The sequence below is a fragment of the Ptychodera flava genome, chromosome 6 (assembly GCF_041260155.1).
Source record: "Ptychodera flava strain L36383 chromosome 6, AS_Pfla_20210202, whole genome shotgun sequence".
Lineage (NCBI taxonomy): Eukaryota > Metazoa > Hemichordata > Enteropneusta > Ptychoderidae > Ptychodera > Ptychodera flava.
This window is the reverse complement of record NC_091933.1, coordinates 30,249,933-30,268,858: the sequence shown is the minus strand read 5'-3', so window position 1 is coordinate 30,268,858 and position 18,926 is coordinate 30,249,933. Positions and strand designations below refer to the sequence as shown.

The following is an 18,926-nucleotide window of genomic DNA, read 5'->3' as shown; positions in this document are numbered from 1 at the left end:
ACATGTTACTTAAATATAACATACATACACGCAGACACAGACAGACTCTCTCTCTCTCTCTCTCTCTCTCTCTCTCTCTCTCTCTCTCTCTCTCTCTCTCTCTCTCTTCTCTCTCTCTCTCTCTCTCTCTCTCTCTCTCTCTCATATTAACCGGATTGCATTAAGAGAGGCAGACCAAGACTGCAATACAACAGTGACATTTATTGATTGTACTTACTCATCAGTTGTCAATAGCTTACGTAGAGATGACGTCGTCGACGATGTATCTTGCAAGCTCACGTGAGAAACTCCACATCTACCAGCTGGAAATTCTTCGGAAGTTATATACGTTATCGCCTCGAGGAATTCGAGCTCAGTGTTGTAAAACGTAGGCTTAGAAATCGACATGTAGAAATCGACCAGGTGACTTGAAGGATTAAATGTGTCGATGCGAACGAGGCAGTGTGACTCTTGTGTTGGCGATACGTCATCTGTTGCACTCACATTCAGCAGATATTTGTAAGCGCCGTCTACAATTGTACCCTCAGTCAGCTGTATGTCGCCTAGAATTGATTTAAAAAAGAAATAGTGAACTGAGAAAGTGACATAGCGAAATGAAAGCCAAGCCATATCGCATGTGCGATATATACTAGTGTGCGATTTTGGTGTCACAACCTACAAGAGCATTCTTTACGCGGTGTTCATTTATGCAACCTCACTTGTATCAGGTATTTTTGTACGACAAGTATCTATTTTCGATTACACACATACACAATAGAAAGTTAGCATACCAGACATTCATTTCCCAAGAACGATCGTGTTCTTTGTAGAATTACCTGTTGAGGAGTCTATTTGGAATGGATCGGAGTCAGCGTCCAAGAAATACCTCACGGTGTGATTGGCATCTTCATCAGAGGCATTCACAGTCACGATAGAATCTGGATGGTAGATCGAGTAGGCCAACTCTGCACTGTAGAATGATGGGAAAAATTTAGGAGCATTGTCGTTGATATCTTCCACAGATATCCAGACTGTCGCGGTCGCGGTTCTTTCGGGAAAGCCGCCATCATAGGCGATTACTGAGAACTCTATTGTTTTACTCATCTCATAATCAGGGGACTTCTTGACCGTTATTTCACCCGTAGTGCCGTCGATGGTGAAATGCTGATAACCGTACGACGATGACGATGGTATTGCGTACGTGATGTCCGCATTTGGGCCGTCGTCAACATCTGTGGCACTTACTGACAAAATAAACGAACCAACAGCGGTGTTCTCGTCGACATTTGCTTCGTACAAGTCCTCCAAGAAGACCGGATCGTTGTCGTTTTCATCCGCCACGATTACGGAAACGGAAGTAAAGTTGTACCGTGGAGGAACTCCGTTGTCTCTGGCTTTGCATTTAAATGTGTAGGAGCTGATGGATTCCCTGTCAATGGGGACCGCTGTCGTGATCTCTCCGCTTGTCGCGTCAATAGCGAAATGGTTTAAGTTGGTACCACTGGCAAATGAAAAATTCAAAAGACTGTTCAGACCAAAGTCAAGGTCAGTTGCCAACACGATCCCAACAGAAGTGGAAAGCGGTACATTTTCCATGACGTAGTAAGTAAACACTTCCTGCGTAAACTCTGGGGCATTGTCATTTACGTCGATCACAGTGACGTTGACCGTTGTTTGTGAAGTCAGGGATGGCGTCCCGCCATCTTGAACGGAGATGAAGAGAGTATAGAAGTCAACTAAACGCACATCCAATGTCTGGGCGACTGTGATGGTACCAGAGCTTGAACCGATGCCAAAATGCCCTGCGTATGTTCAAAATAGTAAATTGCGATTATTTCGTTTCAGAGTACACTAAACATGGTACATTGCAGATTATATTTTTTTAATTTTCTGTGAGCAATCGGAAATTGTCAACTATTTCTTACCATTTTCATTCCCTGACTGAATTTCAAATTCAAGTTCACTGTTGCTGTTGGCATCGAGATCAGTCGCCATGATTGAACAGACTACTGTTCCAACAACTGTATCTTCTTCAACGGATATGTCGTAAAAGTCGGGATTAATGGTCGGAGCGTTGTCGTTTACGTCGGATAGCACAACCCTCACGAAACCAGTAGTCGCCAGCGAGGGCGTCCCATGATCACTCACGTTTATCGAAAGGATGTACCTGGAAGAAAAATTGTCTCAAATTAAGAGTATGCTAGGGCGCAAAAAGTCCCACCAATCAAATTTCTTTCATCATGACATGCAACGGATATGAATTTCTACGGACTTTGTTCTTGAATATTTCACGTAAGTTAAGAAATGAAGGAAATAAGAATGCTTTGGAATATTGTGACGTTCTACACTTACTCGCTCTGGACTTCTCTATCTAAGCCAGTACTGGAGACATACAATGCTCCCAGGTAGGCATCGATGTAGAACTGTCCTAAAGGGTCGCCATCAGCCAATGCAAACGAAACATTACCGTTTTCCCCGGTGTCTGGATCAGTGGCGGTCAGAAGGGTCACCAAAACATCAGCACCAGTGTCCTCCGGTATGCCGACAGTCATATTTTGGGGAGAAATCTCGGGATAATTGTCATTTTCGTCTTCGATACTTATTTTCACGACCACCGAAAAGCATCGCGCTGGGATTCCGTTGTCGCAAGCTTCGATGTTGACTCCGTAGAAGCTTTTCACTTCTCGATCGATATCATCGACTGTCGTGATGTCCCCTGTAAGCGTGTCAACAGCAAATGTACCGTTTCCTGCAATCCCTGACACTTTGAACGTGACAGCCCCGTTGCTTCCAATGTCTGAATCTGTCGCTGCCACACTTAAAACAGTGCTGTAGAGGGCGATGTTTTCTTCTATGGACGTCTCGTACACTGATTGTGTAAAGATAGGGGTATTGTCATTCTCATCTAAAACAGTGATGTTCAACTCCATGGTGTCATTCAAAGTTGTTTGTGATGAAAGATTTCCATCTGACGCTGTTATCTGCAGTACGAAACTATCAACAGTCTCTCTGTCCAACGCTTTGCCGAGAAAGACTTTTCCAGTGTATGTATCGACTATGAAATTCCCCATGTCGTTGCCGTTTGTGATTGTGTAGCTGACGTCACCGTGTTCTCCGGCCCCGTCAGCGTCTGTTGCCGAGGCAGTGTATATAACAGCTCCTACGGCTGTCGACTCTGACAAGGCAAGCGCATCCGCTGCGGTTAGAAAAACTGGCGGATGGTTGTTTTCAGGTGATACCGAGACATATATCGGGCACTGGGTTGACAAGGCTGCTGGGTAACCAAGATCGGTAACAGAAGCAACAAGCGTGTAGAACGGCATGACTTCGTACGCCAGCTGCTTGTGAACGACGACTTTATCGTTAGCAAGGACGAAATCGACGTCCGGATCGCCGCTTTCTATGGCGATAGAAAAATCGGCATTGGCTCCCGTGTCTCCGTCTACTACGGTCAATATCATCACTGTGGTTCCCGTGGCAGTGTTTTCGGACAGTGAGACACTGTACGGCTGAGAAAGGCAAACGGGCGCATTATCGTTGACGTCATCAATCATAACAGCCAAGTTCGTCGCGCTTGAGCGACTGTCGCCCAGAACCGCCGTACTGTCAGCTGCTGTGATGGTAAGTGTGTAACTATCGACTGTCTCGCGATCGAGGATTCCCGTGACAAACACATCGCCCCTTTCTTCGTCTATGGAGAAGAGCCCTGCAGCATTTCCTCCCGTTATTGAGTATCTCACCTGGCCGTGTGGGTGTGCAGGGTAATCCGAATCTGTTGCCAATACCTGGAATACTGATGTTCCCGGCAGAGTACTTTCAGAAATGTTCACCATGTAAGGCGTAGACTGGAACACGGGATCTGCCTCATTGACTGGCTCGACATTGACGATGACGTACGCCTTGGCTTTGTTAGCTCCCGGAGATCCATTCCTATCAGCGGCTGTTATTTCTAATGTGATGTTTGGAGTTGTATCGTAATCAACAGGACCTGTCGTTGTGACATCTCCAGTTGCAGTATCTACGGCGAATACTGACAAAGTGTCTCCACCTGTGAAGTGAAAAATAAAGAAGACTTCCTTCAGACCTATTCCTGGTACATATCTGCAATGTACCGACAAAACGCGAAAATCGAAATTGTTTCAAAAGTTTATGTGCAACGAAATGACAAAGCGTAGACACCATGACTTCCACGATGACGTTCGTTTAAAGCTCCATGCCCATGAAGTCCCTGGTTCAAACGCAAACGCTGAAACGAAATAGTGTGTTTATGTTTAGCTGATTAAGACGCTCAGTGTCAGTGATAACGGCAAAATCCCCATGCCAATTGGATCCTACACTTTACAGTACTATTGGTGCTTTATAATGTACACTCAATATTAGTACTTCCTGGCTACATTTGCGGTAAACGTTGTTACCCAACAGTCCACTGGCTGTGCATGGCAGTAGCGATTCGTAGTATACCGAGTCACGTTGGTTGATGCAGGTTTTACCTACCTGTGATGGTGAGAGCGATGATGTTGTTACTGTCGACTGCCGAATCAGGATCAGTCACTGTTACCGTCGTGATCAACTGTCCTGCGGAGGATTCCTCTAGAACTGTACCACTGGAATGGAAAGATATATATTAGTGGTACAATGGCCAACTGTGTGAAAATCCGCCGAAACAAAATAACTGAACACTGATCATACCCCAAGTTAACAGTTTAAGCAAAGGTGGAGCTGCTGGGTGTTAAAACGTACACGGATGCAGAACCGAACACGCCAATAAAACCATGTGCTTGAAGTCACCGTGTTTAAAAGCAGGGAAGGAAACGGTGGAAGATTGAGAATACAATTCACTTGCTTGTAAATGTATGAGCTGAAGCTTGGTGGGTTATCGTTCACATCCGTAATGCTGACATCAACGCGGCCAGTAGCCGTGTAGTTCCCGTCGAATGCTATGATTGGCAACGTGTACGACGACGCCGTTTCGAAGTCGAGTAGCTGGAACGTGGTTACCTTGCCCGAGATTCTATCAATGTTGAATTCCGGGCAGTTAAAGGACGAATCGAACGCATACTCGACGATTCCATCAGCTGTGTCGGCCGAGTCAGCATCCTGCGCTGAAACTGCTACCACTAAAGTGCCAACGGGGACATCTTCTAAAACACTGGCAGAATAAAGGTCTGTAGAAAAAAATAATGAAATATCACATCGTTAACTTTGATAGTTCGAGTCAGCTTTCACGAAAAGTCAACTGAATAAAGTGATAACTTCACAAAGTGCGAAAAGCGGGCCGTTTTACATTATTATCAGAGCGCTATCTGACTTTTGTCGGCGTTGCTGTAGTTTTGATATTTCCTATTCAAACTTTCGAAGAAGCCATGATGAAATTTCGTGTATCCTCAATCATGTACGAACCGCATACGAATTGTGTAACTTAACAAAAATATGTAGTTTTTCTCACTTGTTGGGACAAAGTCTGGTACATCTTCGTTTATAGGTTGTACATGAACAGTTCCTTTAACGATGAAGGCATTCGATGCAGAATCTTCGACGGTCACTTCTAGATCATACCTCCTTGGAACCCCTGTGTCATAATCTAAGGCTGCTTGCAAGTGTATTTCCCCGTTCACATTCACACCAAACTTGGAAGTGTCCCCAGCTGTTATGGCATAATTTAGAGAGGAATCGGTCTGATCGCTGTCGGAGCATTCCAGAGAATATATAACCGGTGGTAAAGTATTCTCGTCGACGTTGATAGAAAATGTTGCATTAACACACTCTGGGGTGTTGTCGTTTTCGTCAGCTACAACGACGGTCAAGACAACAATATCAGACCCTCCATTTCCGTCGACGGCCGTAATGTCGAGGTCAAAGCGCGCCATTGTCTCTGCGTCGAAAGTTTTTGCTGTCGTTACTTCTCCTGTTGTGTCTTGAATCCTGAAGAATCCGTCAGGATCACCACTAGTAATGGAGTATGTCACCTGACCATCAATTGTATCGGCAGAATCGGGATCAACGGCAGCGCATATTTCTACTGTGGTTCCTATTGGAGAGCTCTCATTCACGGAAGCGGAGTACGGGCCTAGGAAACTGGGCGGTCCGTCGTCAACGGGATCGACAGTCACTGTGATCGCGACATCAAAGGTCAGTTGTGGAGATCCACCGTCCGAAACACGCAGGGTGAGGACATACTCTGTGTTAGCTCCTTCATAGTCGAGGGTATCAGCTGGAAGTTGTAAAAATGCCCGTATGAACGATTTCAAAAAACTTCCTTGAGGATCTATAATTTAACTTACATTTCGGACAGTAGGTAGCAGGCCATTGTTCAAATTTGGAATTTGATACTAAAAAAATTACTCGACATCTATCGACACTTAAAATTCAAAATAGCCCACTCCCTGTGGTAACTCTTTGGGGAAAATTAAATTTTCGATTTTCACAAAAATAAGCCGGTGAAAGTTTTAGACCAAAAAAGGGTTGTAAACATTTGAGTGTGAATATCTATCCCCGAGGCACTTTCTACCTTAGTGTTGAAAACGATTCCGTTTTACAATAATGCTTACACTTCCTATGGGAAAGAGGGCGGTTTTCATTGTGACACTAAAACACCGTACTGACAACTTACCTATTAATGAAATTCCTTGACCTGTTACTTCAAAGGCTGACAACGGTGCCTGTGTAACGAGCATGTAAGTCAGGCCGGCGGTACCGAATGTTCCCGAATCAACATCGCTGCAACTTAACTCAGTCACACTGACAGCAAGGTAGGGATCTGATAAAATATGGAACATCAGTATTACCAGTATTACAGTTTTACCATTTAGATGTAAAAGGCAGACAGAAGTTGTTGTGGATACTTTATCTTATGATCGCTAAATCCGAAACACAGCGTGATTCTAGGGACAGCATTTCTCATTGTTTTCTTTTTACATGTATATTCAAATCACAGCACACAGCATTTTCACATATCAAGAAAGAACTTACAGTCATCAAACTTCACTCTCAGGATCTTATCGGCAATGCTACGGAAATGTATAGAACTTGATATTGATTGAATGATAGATATTTTTTGCTTTGTGTGAGGATCCTCTGCCGTGTTTGATTGTTATATGGTTACGCTGACGTCGTAAAATATTAGTCAGCTTGCAAAATACGTGAGACTTACCCTAGTGCCTACTAATAGCGCGCTCTTTTGTTACGGGGCTTCATCAGTGAAAGGGCCGGTATCTTTATATAACTTTATATAATTTATTTTTCACCATTTTGTTTTTTAACGTCAACTACTGTTCTTGTTCTACCCCAAAGCATATTAAGATACACAGTATTCAGCTTGTCAACTCAGCCTGTACAGGTGTAAAATGCACCGTTGATATTTGAATTCTGGTCCACACTAGAATTCAAAAGTGCGCAATAACAGAACATTTTACACACATAGACGCCGTTTTGACAAACCAAATAGTTGTTTCAATTTGCTATGGGAACTAGAACATGAACTTGCAATACATCATAGAATGGTTAAAACTATCATGCAATATTACAGGTACTGGCCCTTAGATTGTTCTCACATGAAAATAGATTTTTTTACATCCATGATAAAGCTATCCAGGCCAATATGAATGGTTCAGAGCTATAGACGACAGATCCATTTACAAATGTAATATAAGCAGTGAACTATGTGATATGGAGACATAATACTCACAAGTGCTCTCGTTCACGTTGCGTTCATATTTCGACTGAAGACAGACGGGGCTATTATCGTTGACGTCATCAACGTTGAGCGTGATGGTAGCGGTGTCAGTCAGAGCGCCGCCGTCCACTGCTTCCACTTGAAGAGTGTAAGATGTCTGGTCCTCAAAGTCCAAACTTTGAACCAAGTAAATTTCACCCGAATATTTGTCGATGAAAAACTTTGACGTACCACTGCTGGGAACCACTAGAACACAGAGTCATACTACTATATTCACTGATCTGAGCCTTACAATTAAAACTATTTTCAGTGGCCTGTGGCAACCGTGATATAACTGAGCTTTCCATATAAATATTTTTTTTTAATTTAATTTTTTTCAATGTCTGCACTCGAAATGAACGGTTGTTTCTCAGGAACAGAGTAAAATGTACTTATCAATTAAAGTCCGTGTTGAAGTAACATCGAAAGCGACAAACATCACAAAGTTCAGCGCAAGGGCAGACTTCGAGACAGCCTGATATAAATTTGATATAAATTTACGAATACACTGTACCTGAATTGATCCTGTACTCCACAATGCCGTGTCCGCCAGTATCAGCATCGGATACCGAAGATGCTATCGAGATGATGACGTCACCTACCGACGAGTCCTCGCCAACGTTTGTTGTCCAGGAACTTGAAGAGAACGCAGGTGATTCTTCATTGACTGCTTGGATGTTGACAGTGACCTCCACGTCCAGTAAATCATCTCCATCGTCGACCTCAATAACCATCATATATACGACAGTACCGGACTCGTAATCGAGGGTGCAGCCTGAAAACATTGAATATTGTCAATTACAGCGTACGGAGTCATCGTGTTTTAATTTTTTTTAAAGAAACATGAATACAGTAACTTCATTTTGTCTGTAACTATTAGCCTACTCTTTATTCCAACGAATCGTTTTAATTTAACAACTACAAAGTAATTGATCAAAATAATTACACCTTCTCAACATTCTTAGATATCCTTTATTTATGGAAATGTTGGATTCGGATTAGACCAAACTATTAGACATCATTCTGCGGAAGTGCCATGACTACTCTTTTCGATCCAATTGTTGTAAATTTCCGCTTAAGGTGGCTGGAAAGTCTATTTTTGCACCAATTCTGTTCTCAGAGTTAATGTCAAGTTCCAAGTGTTAGAATCAAGATATTTAGTTCAAATTTTCAGGATAACTCCCTTTCTCCAAACAATATAAAAAATTATATATTTACAGCCATGATTTTGAATATGACACCAGTAAATATTAAAATTTAATTTTTCATATTTTTTTTACATATTTGAATTTAATAATAATTGGATAGTATTAATATTACCAGATTACTTATAAATATGTTGACACCATCAATTGTAAGATATGTACGGCAGGATTTATACAATTTGTTTTCATGATTTTACATGGGTTTGCAAAAAATTATTAAAAATATTTCAAATTTCAAAATGTGATTTTTCAAAATATCTTGTCTGTAACCTTGTTAATAGGCTGTAAAAATTCCATGTCCATATCTCATTTCAAAGGTTGGATTTAATTGGCATAAAATTATGTAGGAAAACTGTTATTCTTTCAAAAATGTTGAAAACAAGCCATATTTGCACCCCTCTTTTGAAGTCACAGAGCAGTCTTTTTGGTTAATCTCACTTTTGACACCTCTTTGACACTCAAAGAATCTAAAAATGCATTTACAATAGCAGTCACGCATTCTGAATGCAAGCACTGCCTTGTCAAACTTTCCTGAAAAACAGCAAAAAATTACTTTCCCTTTTCAAAACAATTATTAAAAGCTAGGGGACCTCTACCATAGTTAATACACTAAGGACTCGCCAGCTTCTCCTTATTTGGTCAGTTTTTTCAGAAGTTTCAACAGGCTATAACTCTGCAATGCCTTTGACCCCAAATGTCTAGTTTTTTTTTATTCCACAGAGAATGTTGCTACTTTTATAGTTTAATAGTTTTATTGAAGATTATAACTGACGCTCTAGCCTTTCCAACCACCTTAAGAGCCTTCCGAGATTGTTCCAGCAGCATGACGGTCTTCATTTGCAAAGACTCTACATGTTTCACAGTATAATTAAATGTAAACTGTTTGCCTTACATTGTAACATAGACAGCAGAAACGAAACCTCAATGCTGTCTATATGGTCGTCAGAACTGTTTACCTGATGAGGCGACTGCGATTAGTCCATTATTGTCAATGTCAAAACAGTTTCCAACGTCGCCGGATTTAATCCTGTATGAAAGCCCAGCTTGGTCCAAGTCTTCACAATCTAACAGCACAACCTTTGAAAATTAATTATCAGAAAACACCAGGTTCAAAAATCAACATACATATTTTCTAGAACATTTATTACTGCAATATTACTATTCGCGATATGGAATGCATAATGCTGTCGTCATATGTTACACAACAACAACAACAACAACAACAACAACAACAACAATAATATTAATAATAATGATAATAATAATAATAATAATAATAATAATAATAATAATAATAATAATAATAACAAGGCAGTATTGCTGAAGGCAATGAGTACTTGGGCCGTGATAGAGTAATTTTGAGGACAATATATACTACTATTCAAATATGGTCTTGAATTTCCTCCTGTCAATTAGGCATTTGATTAACTGGTTATTAAACGAAGCAATGGCATGACAACGGCAAAATATGTCTAGCAACTTTTGTGGAGTTTGAGGCAGGGGTTCTTTATTTATAGTGGAAATTACTTAAACTTCTTAAATATTCAAATTACAGCAAATTTCTTTGTTCTCGATGGTAGATGTCTAATATTTAGATGGGCATATTTAGATTTCTACCCTATAGTTATCCCTATACACCAAAAATCGGACATCCAGCTCTATTAGCTTGCTCAGAATTAGATATGCGTATAATTAATGAGGTACAATATGTGGTGTCATAAGGTGTCCCATCATACCAAATATGAAGGGTGTAGCACTTGTGGTTACTGAGTTGTGGACAAATATATATATTTGAGGTCAAAGGTCATTGAGGTCACGTGACATTTTGTCAAAATAATTGTATTGCTAAGTTATTCCTATATACCAAAAATCAGACCTCCAGCTCTATTGGCTCGCTCAAAATTAGATATGCGCATAATTAATGAGGTACAATATGTGGTGTCATAAGGTGTCTTATCATACCAAATATGAAGGATGTAGCACTTGTGGTTACTGAGTTGTGGACAAATATGTATATTTGAGGTCAAAGGTCATTGAGGTCACGTGACGTTTTGTCAAACAAATTATATTATTAACTTATCCCTATATACCAAAAATCAGACCTCTTGCTCTATTGGCTCGCTCAAAATTAGATATGCGCATAATTAATGAGGTACAATATGTGGCGTCATAAGGTGTCCCATCATACCAAATATGAAAGGTTTAGCACTTGTGGTTACTGAGTTATGGACAATAATGTATATTTGAGGTCAAAGGTCACCAAGGTCACATGATATTTTGTCAAAATGTCTGAGACATCTGCGTGAACCGATGGACTCACTGATGGACTCACGGACGGATATGACCCAATCTATAAGCCCCCTGGACTTTATCCGTGGGGACAAAAAACTGTGTCAATGCATCCTTTAGGCAATATGAATACGATGAGAAACTAAATTTTTATTTTTCTTGGCCTTATACATGGGAGTCTATGGAGAACTGCCTTATACATGGGAGTCTATGGAGGTGTAAACTAAAAAGTCCTCTAACACGGCCAAATTCGATCGCATTGTGAAACAAATCGACGTGCATCTGTATAGGGTTGAGTACTATTCTTGTGCAAAGTTTGAAAGAAATTGACCAGGGCATGTCTGAGATATCTGCGTGAACGGACGGACGGACTGACATGACCAAACCTATACCTCCCCCAGGACTTGGTCCGTGGACACTAAAAACAACGCAACAGTTATTACAACTACACCGGCGGTAGGTTCATATCCAGAGCCCCGTACGGTCTGCCTCCGTCGCTTGAAAACCTTACCTAGATGAAATTTTGTCTATAGGCTGAAATTTCGCCGAAGTTTGACAAAATTGCATCGATTTTTCAGGTTCATATCCGATATTTTTGAGTTTTGAGTGCAGACAGAAATAAATTTTGAGGCAACATGGCTGCGACCCCATGTTGACCCCTAGCCCTGCGTACGATGCTATGTGCTACAGCTAACACACAGCATCGTACGCAGGGCTAAAAGTAGCCAGAGTTGCCGACATCGACGGTTATTGACGAGAAGTGAATAAAAGACTGTCATTTTTGGAAGCGATCGAGTAGCTGAGGTAGGCTGGGATGCGACTTGGGCCCAAGAACGCTGAATTTCGGCAGTAATTTGGCTTTTTACGTCAAGTCCCAAAATGGATTTGAAGTCACCGAACCTACGTACGGGTCTTTGCAGGGCTGTGGTGAGCGGGGCGATTAGCTGTAGCGGAACACACAGCATCGTACGCAGGGCTAGTTGACCCCAAGTGTAAATGTGTTCGCGATCAAATCTTCCTATATTTTTTTCAGAATTTTCGACAAAATCATTGCTTCTTAAATCTTTCGTAAAATATAAAATACTAAAATAAAAATGCGATGTGCCATGTCTCCAGATTTCTAAAATATCGTTCGTTGACCGTTCGACGGAATACTCATTTCGCAAACTTGTGACGCAGTTGAAATTCAATACTGACCGCCAAATAATCTTAATGAGACGAGATCATTCTAGACATCCTCCAAATTATCCAACCATTCGCGTTAGAGTTCAGCTCGCTTAGAGTATCATAACATTCTTCGGCCTTCGTTTAGATCGACCCTAATCTCTCCCATTCAGGAAATAAATACACAAGCTACCTTGACAAAACTTCGTGCACCATCGAGGACCAAACGCACTACAAATCTGTCTTGACGTCATCATCTCCTTACATGGTAATCGGCATACCGTATTTTTTAGCAAAGGAGACACAGAATACGTCGGAGTATTCAGTTTCAAAACGTATTACATTGTGTGATGTTGTCAAAAAAGGTAATGTTACTGCAGTGGTATAAATTACAAAACACAAAAGTTCAAATCAGTTTATATTGACTGGCTTTACCCAACATTTCATATTGTTTCTTATGCCAGATTTGACCACGTGCTTACTGGCGACCCTTTACATGCAAATTTTGTGTCAAATGGTGTGTTCTGCTGGAAAAACAAACGTACGATTTCTATATGAAGGAGGCGAAATTTGCCCTCAAAACTCGAAACCACCCCTTTATGGGGTGTACCTAGCTATTTTGAACGAGCTTCTCGAATCTGCAGCTCTATTTCGAAATGATGGTGTGGTTTTCTCAGCTCAAGGATAAGTGTTCTCCATCGCTGTGGGCATTGCTATTCTCAACTGGGGGTACAGTTTCCAGTCGTAATGTTTTTCATTGTGTCCGGGATATAAAACCTTTCTTTTACACACTTAATACTTTGATTAACACTAGTCCACATCTTGTCAGCGATTAAACATGTTTCAAGTTTAAATGTTAAATTCTGGTCTCGAGCCCTCTTGTTCGACCAAACTGAAATTACCCCTCCCACTTTGGCTCGTCCAGTGGGTGTAGCAAGGGTCGTGCCATCGCCTAGGAAACGGAGGGTGCATTAATTGTTGCATTTCGATGCACATTTTGATTATATTCAGAAGATTTTGTGGCAAAAACTCAGATAAAGAAGCATTAATATTCACATCTCACTTATTCAAGACTGGCTGAGAGCAGCACTTCCATTCAGTTAACATCATTACGCCATTTATTATGCCAAGAAAGATGAAGCCAAGACATTTTGCCCTCCCTGGTCTCAGCCAGAAATGGTTATACCTTACAGTTTTTTCCCACGGAATGAAAACAAATGTACTTGGGCTGAGGCCCAAGTACAATAATAATAGTGCGCCAAAGTAAATATCCGACCGTGCACAGTACACAGTCATTATTTGCATAATAGTCACATGACAAGCGTTTTGCTGAACCTTCAAAAAATCAGATCTGCATTTAGCAAACACGCTGCACGATTTCCGGTTGAAATTTGCGCGTTGACAAGCCTTGGTAATATCCTTCAAATCCGTGTCTGGGATTTCCTTTATATGCCTTTGTTTTTTGTTATGCACTATTAAAGGTGTTAGACTAAGGTGCTTTTCAAGGAATTGTAATTGTCGCGCCATATAATTTGAATGGAGACTGGGAGAAAAAATTGCAGACACAGATTTGAAGGGTATTGCTAAGGCTTGTCAATGCACAAATTTCAACCGGAAATCGTTCAGCGTGTTTGCTAAAGAGAGGGAAACCGAAATTTGGAGGGTTCAGCAAAACACTTGTCACGTGACTATATGCAAATAATGACTGTGTACTGGGCACGGTCGGATTTCCCAATATCAGGGCATTCAGAAAATATATACTTCATTGGGGTTTGGGACTTCTATAACTGAGAAAAAATAAAACTCTGAAAGTGTCTATAAGGTATCTAGCTACCTTAAGAATGAAAAAAGTAAGTAAAAAATTGAAATATTCTCGATACTTTTGCCGAATTTCCTGGAGAAAACACATATTTTTCCTTATTGATCTGAATGATGGGTAAATATCGTTGTCCTTGTAATCGGAAGATGGCTCGCAATGTAGCCTGAGTTTAGTGAAGTGCTAGCACGTATGTGCTAATAGGAAAATATATAAAACACAGAAAACTGCAAATCAGAAAGTTTGGTGTGCTCTGAGTTGAGAAAAGGTGCGTAATCATATAACAGACCTTTTAGAGGAGGAACCTACACAAATTTGGCACAAAATCAATAGACAGATATCGTGTCTAGTGTTAGGCTGTGAAGTTTAGACAGCGAAAAAGAGTGTAGTACAAGATCGTCTGTTGATTTTGTAAATACCGAAAATGAAACTTACCGTCGAATTCACAGGCAACGTTTCGTCTATCGATATGCTATAAACCATGGGGTTACACGTTGGCATATTGTCATTCACATTCATTACTGTAATCATAACATCCTGCGTTGCTGTGTTAACCAGCGTACCTCCATCGCTGGCTTTGATGGTCAGTGTTATAGGAGTGCCGGTGTCTTCGAAGTCAACGGATGATTTGATCTCGATGAGACCACTTTGAGGATCAAGTCGAAAATTATCGAAATCGTCGCCATCTGTGAACACAGAGAACGATACAAATGACAGAAGCCTTTGCGAGTATTTACTGTTGCCCAAGCAGATCAAGATTCTATAGGATTCTATAGGATCTCTTGTTTAGTCTTCTGATAGCGAGAAATTCGATTCACGGTTCTTGTCTTGTAACTGTCGAGGGTTACGTTGAAGCTGGGAAAATTAATTTATAGTTGGTGCTACTGCTACGTACTCTTTTACAAACACCAAGAGTTGCAATTGTTTTGTTTTTTGCTCTGATTTGCATGGTAACCCCTTTGGGATAAAATGTCCATCACTTACCCTCAATGGTAAGTACCATTTCACCGTCAGATCCATAATCGTCGTCGACAACGTTCACAACGGCAACGCTTGTACCTATTGGATCACTTTCAGATATCTTATAGAAAAAAAAAGAATAATAAACCATCAAAAGTGCAGTTTGTCTAACTAAGTCTTATGTAAGTTTAGCAGGCGTTCTAAAACTGTTCGTAAGAAAGCTAATTCTAGGTTTATATATTTACCCACGCAAAGAAACAAACAAACAAAACACAACAAACAAACAAACACTTGGAAATATATGTCATCTCGTGTCTTGTAGACTTTCTGACGGCGGCTTCTGTTGTACTCCTGCTTGAACGAAACATAGGGAAGCTCTTAATGTTTGGTACTTACAGTGATTGTTGCAGGCGTTGTGCTCCCAAATACCGGCGTGTGGTCATTGGTTGATGTCACTGTCACGTACACTGTCGACGTCCCGCTCAGCTCTGGCAAGCCGCCGTCTTTGACTCGTATAATCATGATGTAATCAGACGGGTCTCCCGAGTCCAAATCTACAACAGTATTTACTTGAAGTTGGTTCGTCGCGTCGTCTATTTTGAACTTGCCGAGATCGTTGCCCGACACAAAGTCGTAACTGAAGTTTACGGAGTCGGCGTCGTTGATTGTGAAGGTTTTCACCGCTGTGTTGATAGCACTGCCTTCCGTTACAGACACAAAATATGAACTGCTGTCAAACACAGGCCCACTGTCGTTTACGTCTCCAATATTCACTACTAAAGTGGTCGTTGTGCTGCTTGGAGTGGGTGACCCGCCATCTTCCACCTTACACGTGATGGTGTATGAAGTTGTACCACTCTCGTAATCGAATGTTCCAAGTGTGGTAATCTTGCCACTGGTTGCCTCCATATGAAACTGGCCCAAGGCTCCTCCTGCAAAGTAATGGAAAAGATGGTGATCGCACTAAACTAAGTTTTTTCCATCATTTTTTCCATCATTCATCATTGAGCTTCCTTAGTACACCAAATGACTAACATAAGGCCAAAATACAAAATGAAGTCGAGATATATCACAACGTCATTTAAATCCATCGCAATGATTTCGTGTGACAAATTGAAAGCAGTATATTGGAAAGTGAAAGTCGGCGAGTCCATGTTCTCTCACCAGTGACTGAGGTAATGGAGAATTGTATGTCTCCGTCTTTTCCATCGTCGTTGTCTGTGGCTGCTACGTCTGCTGTGGCCAGCACTACGAACCCAGCGCTAGAATCTTCTGGAATTGTAACAGCAGTGCTTGGAAATGACGTAAATGCTGGTGCGAATTCGTTCACCGGAGACACCTGTAAGATAGTGTTCCAATTGAGATTAAGCCTTAAATGCCTTTCCTTAGTTTTTTAATCATAAATTATTATTAAATAAATTAATTTACTCTCGATCTTCTGTAATTACTTACATATACGATGACGGTAACAATACTCGTCAGACCGCCACCATCGGCAGCTTCAATAATGATATTGTATGAATCACTGGTTTCATAGTCCAAGGGATCGGCTGTAGTCACCAAATCGTTTCCCTGTAATGCGAATTTACCTCCGTCGCCGCTGGCGATGGACAATGTCACCGTGCCAAATGCACCAGAGTCAAGGTCAGACACTGTCAGGGCGGCGGCGGTGACTCCTGCAAGAGACGCGTGACGTTAAGAAAGTGTGACTCATACAACTAATATCTCATGCACCTTGCGACTAATTCACTGTTTTGCACATCCGAGGCAAGAAGAAGGCTACGATCTAGTGACGTTGTTGGAGAAGTTGATACTGTGAGAGAAGTCATTTACACTGATCAGCGCCTTCAATACACTGATAGAGCGGCCGACAAAGCTTGTCTATTATTCCACTCACATTCAGGACGGATGAAGAAAGAGAGGATATTATTCCAGGTATGAACCGGGAATACGGGCCAACGAGCAAATGCTGATTCTAGCAAGTTACAAACCATGGCAATCAGAGTGGCTATAGGATATACACCATATCATACATTCACATTACGGATATCAAAGCATTTCATAAAGAAACACCAAATTAACAGGAACTCTTTCGCATCGTACAGATACATATTAAAGCAAGCAATTGAATGTTTTGTCTTTCAGCTTAAGCCCAGGGTCATCTTCCCAAAAGCGTTGATAAAATAATGCAAAATGAATAATTCTACATAATTTGATTCAGAGAAAATCCACGATATCAGGATATACATCTATGAGCTTCATTTGACACATTTCTTTCGATATTTAAGGGCTAAATCGCTGGAGCTAACCCGCCCTTAGGGGCGAATTAGAGATTTTGCAAACTAAGTCTACGGAGGCTCTGCAAAGTTACCTGCCGCGCTGTTCTCTGGGATAGTCGACACGACAGCAGACGGATTGAACGTCGGGTAGTTGTCATTGGTGTCATTAACCGTGATAGAAATATCAGCCGTTGCACTACTTCCGGCCAGGTCTACCACGGAGATCGTCAACGAATATGTTCCAACGGCGGCTGGGCCATCGGCTTCCACGATATTTGCTGTTGAAATCGACCCTGTCTGTTGGTCGCAATTGAAATGTGCTGCATTTGTACCTGTTTGGGAGGCAAAAGGAAGTTACTTTTTAGAGACGGGAGTGTAGATAAACTGCCCCAGGCGAAGCGGAGACATTGGTTCGGTCATAGCATTGGGTAAATTCAATTAAATTAAAAGAGTATGGATTGATGTCGATTGCAAATATGTTAAATTACAGACAGTCGAAGTTTCTACTATCTGTGATTAAATGCTATGTCTTTTGAAGTATGTTGAATAGCAAACAAAGATTAAAGAGATGAAAAGTAGACATATACCATACTTCAGTGTAGTACTTTCAAAAAATGAGTTAATATATAAACTGATGCACACCACTGAATTACAGGAAAGTTGGACAAAGAGAGACTAGATAAACAATATTGACAAGAAAGGTTACCAGTAAGGTAATAACTCAAAATGTCATCCACGTCATCATCAGATAAATCGAGTTTTGGATCTGCGGCCCCATTCCACGTAACAAGTGTTCCATATCCAGCGCCATCTTCGACGGTACCGCTGTACGACACCTGGCCAAAAGAGGGCGTTTCGTCCAGTTCATTGAGAAGATTAATTTGCAGTGTTGACGAAACACTGGTTGTGGTACCGTCGTCGACACTGTAGATAGTGATGAAGACGATTGTCACAATAATGAGTTAAATTTGCAGTGTTTTAAAAAAAATTTGTAAGCATGTGTATTCAAGCTATATATCGACCCACTTCGACTCGTCTTATGAAAGTGATATGCAGGAAGATTCGGTTACCACATTATGTAGGTTTGTAAAATCGAGCGCTGCTTTGATGTGGACAGAATGTATCAGTAAGTATTATTTTCGTTGCAATGCAACTGTTATATCACAGAGACCGCCAATTTGACAATTATCACATGTTAGTTGCACTTGAGTCGAAATTCAACGTCAAAGAGAAACACTTATCTCCTTAACAATATCTTACGTTATATCAAGAGTGAAAATTCTATTTCCAAGGTCATAGTCTAATCCCGCTGGTGTCACGACTTTATTTCCATCGCTTATTGTGAATGCCGGAGTGCTTGGATTTTGTGACGCTATGCCGACGGTGACTGAGTCTCCCTCCTGGTCGAAATATGAGACTTTGAAGATGGTCACAGGCACTCCGATAGATTCTGATATCCGAACAGCGGCCGGCAAGTTTCGTATGACGGCAACTTCGTTGACGTCGTTTATGGTCACGTCGAC

The 18,926-nt window shown here is 41.2% G+C and overlaps 1 protein-coding gene across 3 annotated transcripts in view; it reads right to left on the bottom strand.

The window, feature by feature from the left end:
• Positions 1–18,926, bottom strand: part of LOC139135448 (protocadherin Fat 4-like) — a 39,294-nt gene that overhangs the window by 6,431 nt on the left and 13,937 nt on the right. For all 3 annotated transcript variants that reach the window (XM_070702829.1, XM_070702830.1, XM_070702831.1), the window contains 19 exons: positions 18,664–18,926; positions 18,110–18,327; positions 17,496–17,735; positions 16,577–16,800; positions 16,289–16,463; positions 15,521–16,056; positions 15,149–15,245; positions 14,600–14,850; positions 9,852–9,972; positions 8,205–8,465; positions 7,664–7,897; positions 6,590–6,736; positions 5,426–6,190; positions 4,823–5,144; positions 4,474–4,583; positions 2,332–4,027; positions 1,905–2,146; positions 816–1,781; positions 218–542 (listed from right to left, as the gene is read on the bottom strand). The exon at positions 18,664–18,926 is cut by the window's right edge and continues 102 nt beyond it. In XM_070702829.1, coding sequence (XP_070558930.1) covers positions 218–542; positions 816–1,781; positions 1,905–2,146; positions 2,332–4,027; positions 4,474–4,583; positions 4,823–5,144; positions 5,426–6,190; positions 6,590–6,736; positions 7,664–7,897; positions 8,205–8,465; positions 9,852–9,972; positions 14,600–14,850; positions 15,149–15,245; positions 15,521–16,056; positions 16,289–16,463; positions 16,577–16,800; positions 17,496–17,735; positions 18,110–18,327; positions 18,664–18,926 — 7,193 coding nt within the window. The remainder of the gene's footprint in view (positions 1–217; positions 543–815; positions 1,782–1,904; positions 2,147–2,331; positions 4,028–4,473; positions 4,584–4,822; positions 5,145–5,425; positions 6,191–6,589; positions 6,737–7,663; positions 7,898–8,204; positions 8,466–9,851; positions 9,973–14,599; positions 14,851–15,148; positions 15,246–15,520; positions 16,057–16,288; positions 16,464–16,576; positions 16,801–17,495; positions 17,736–18,109; positions 18,328–18,663) is intronic.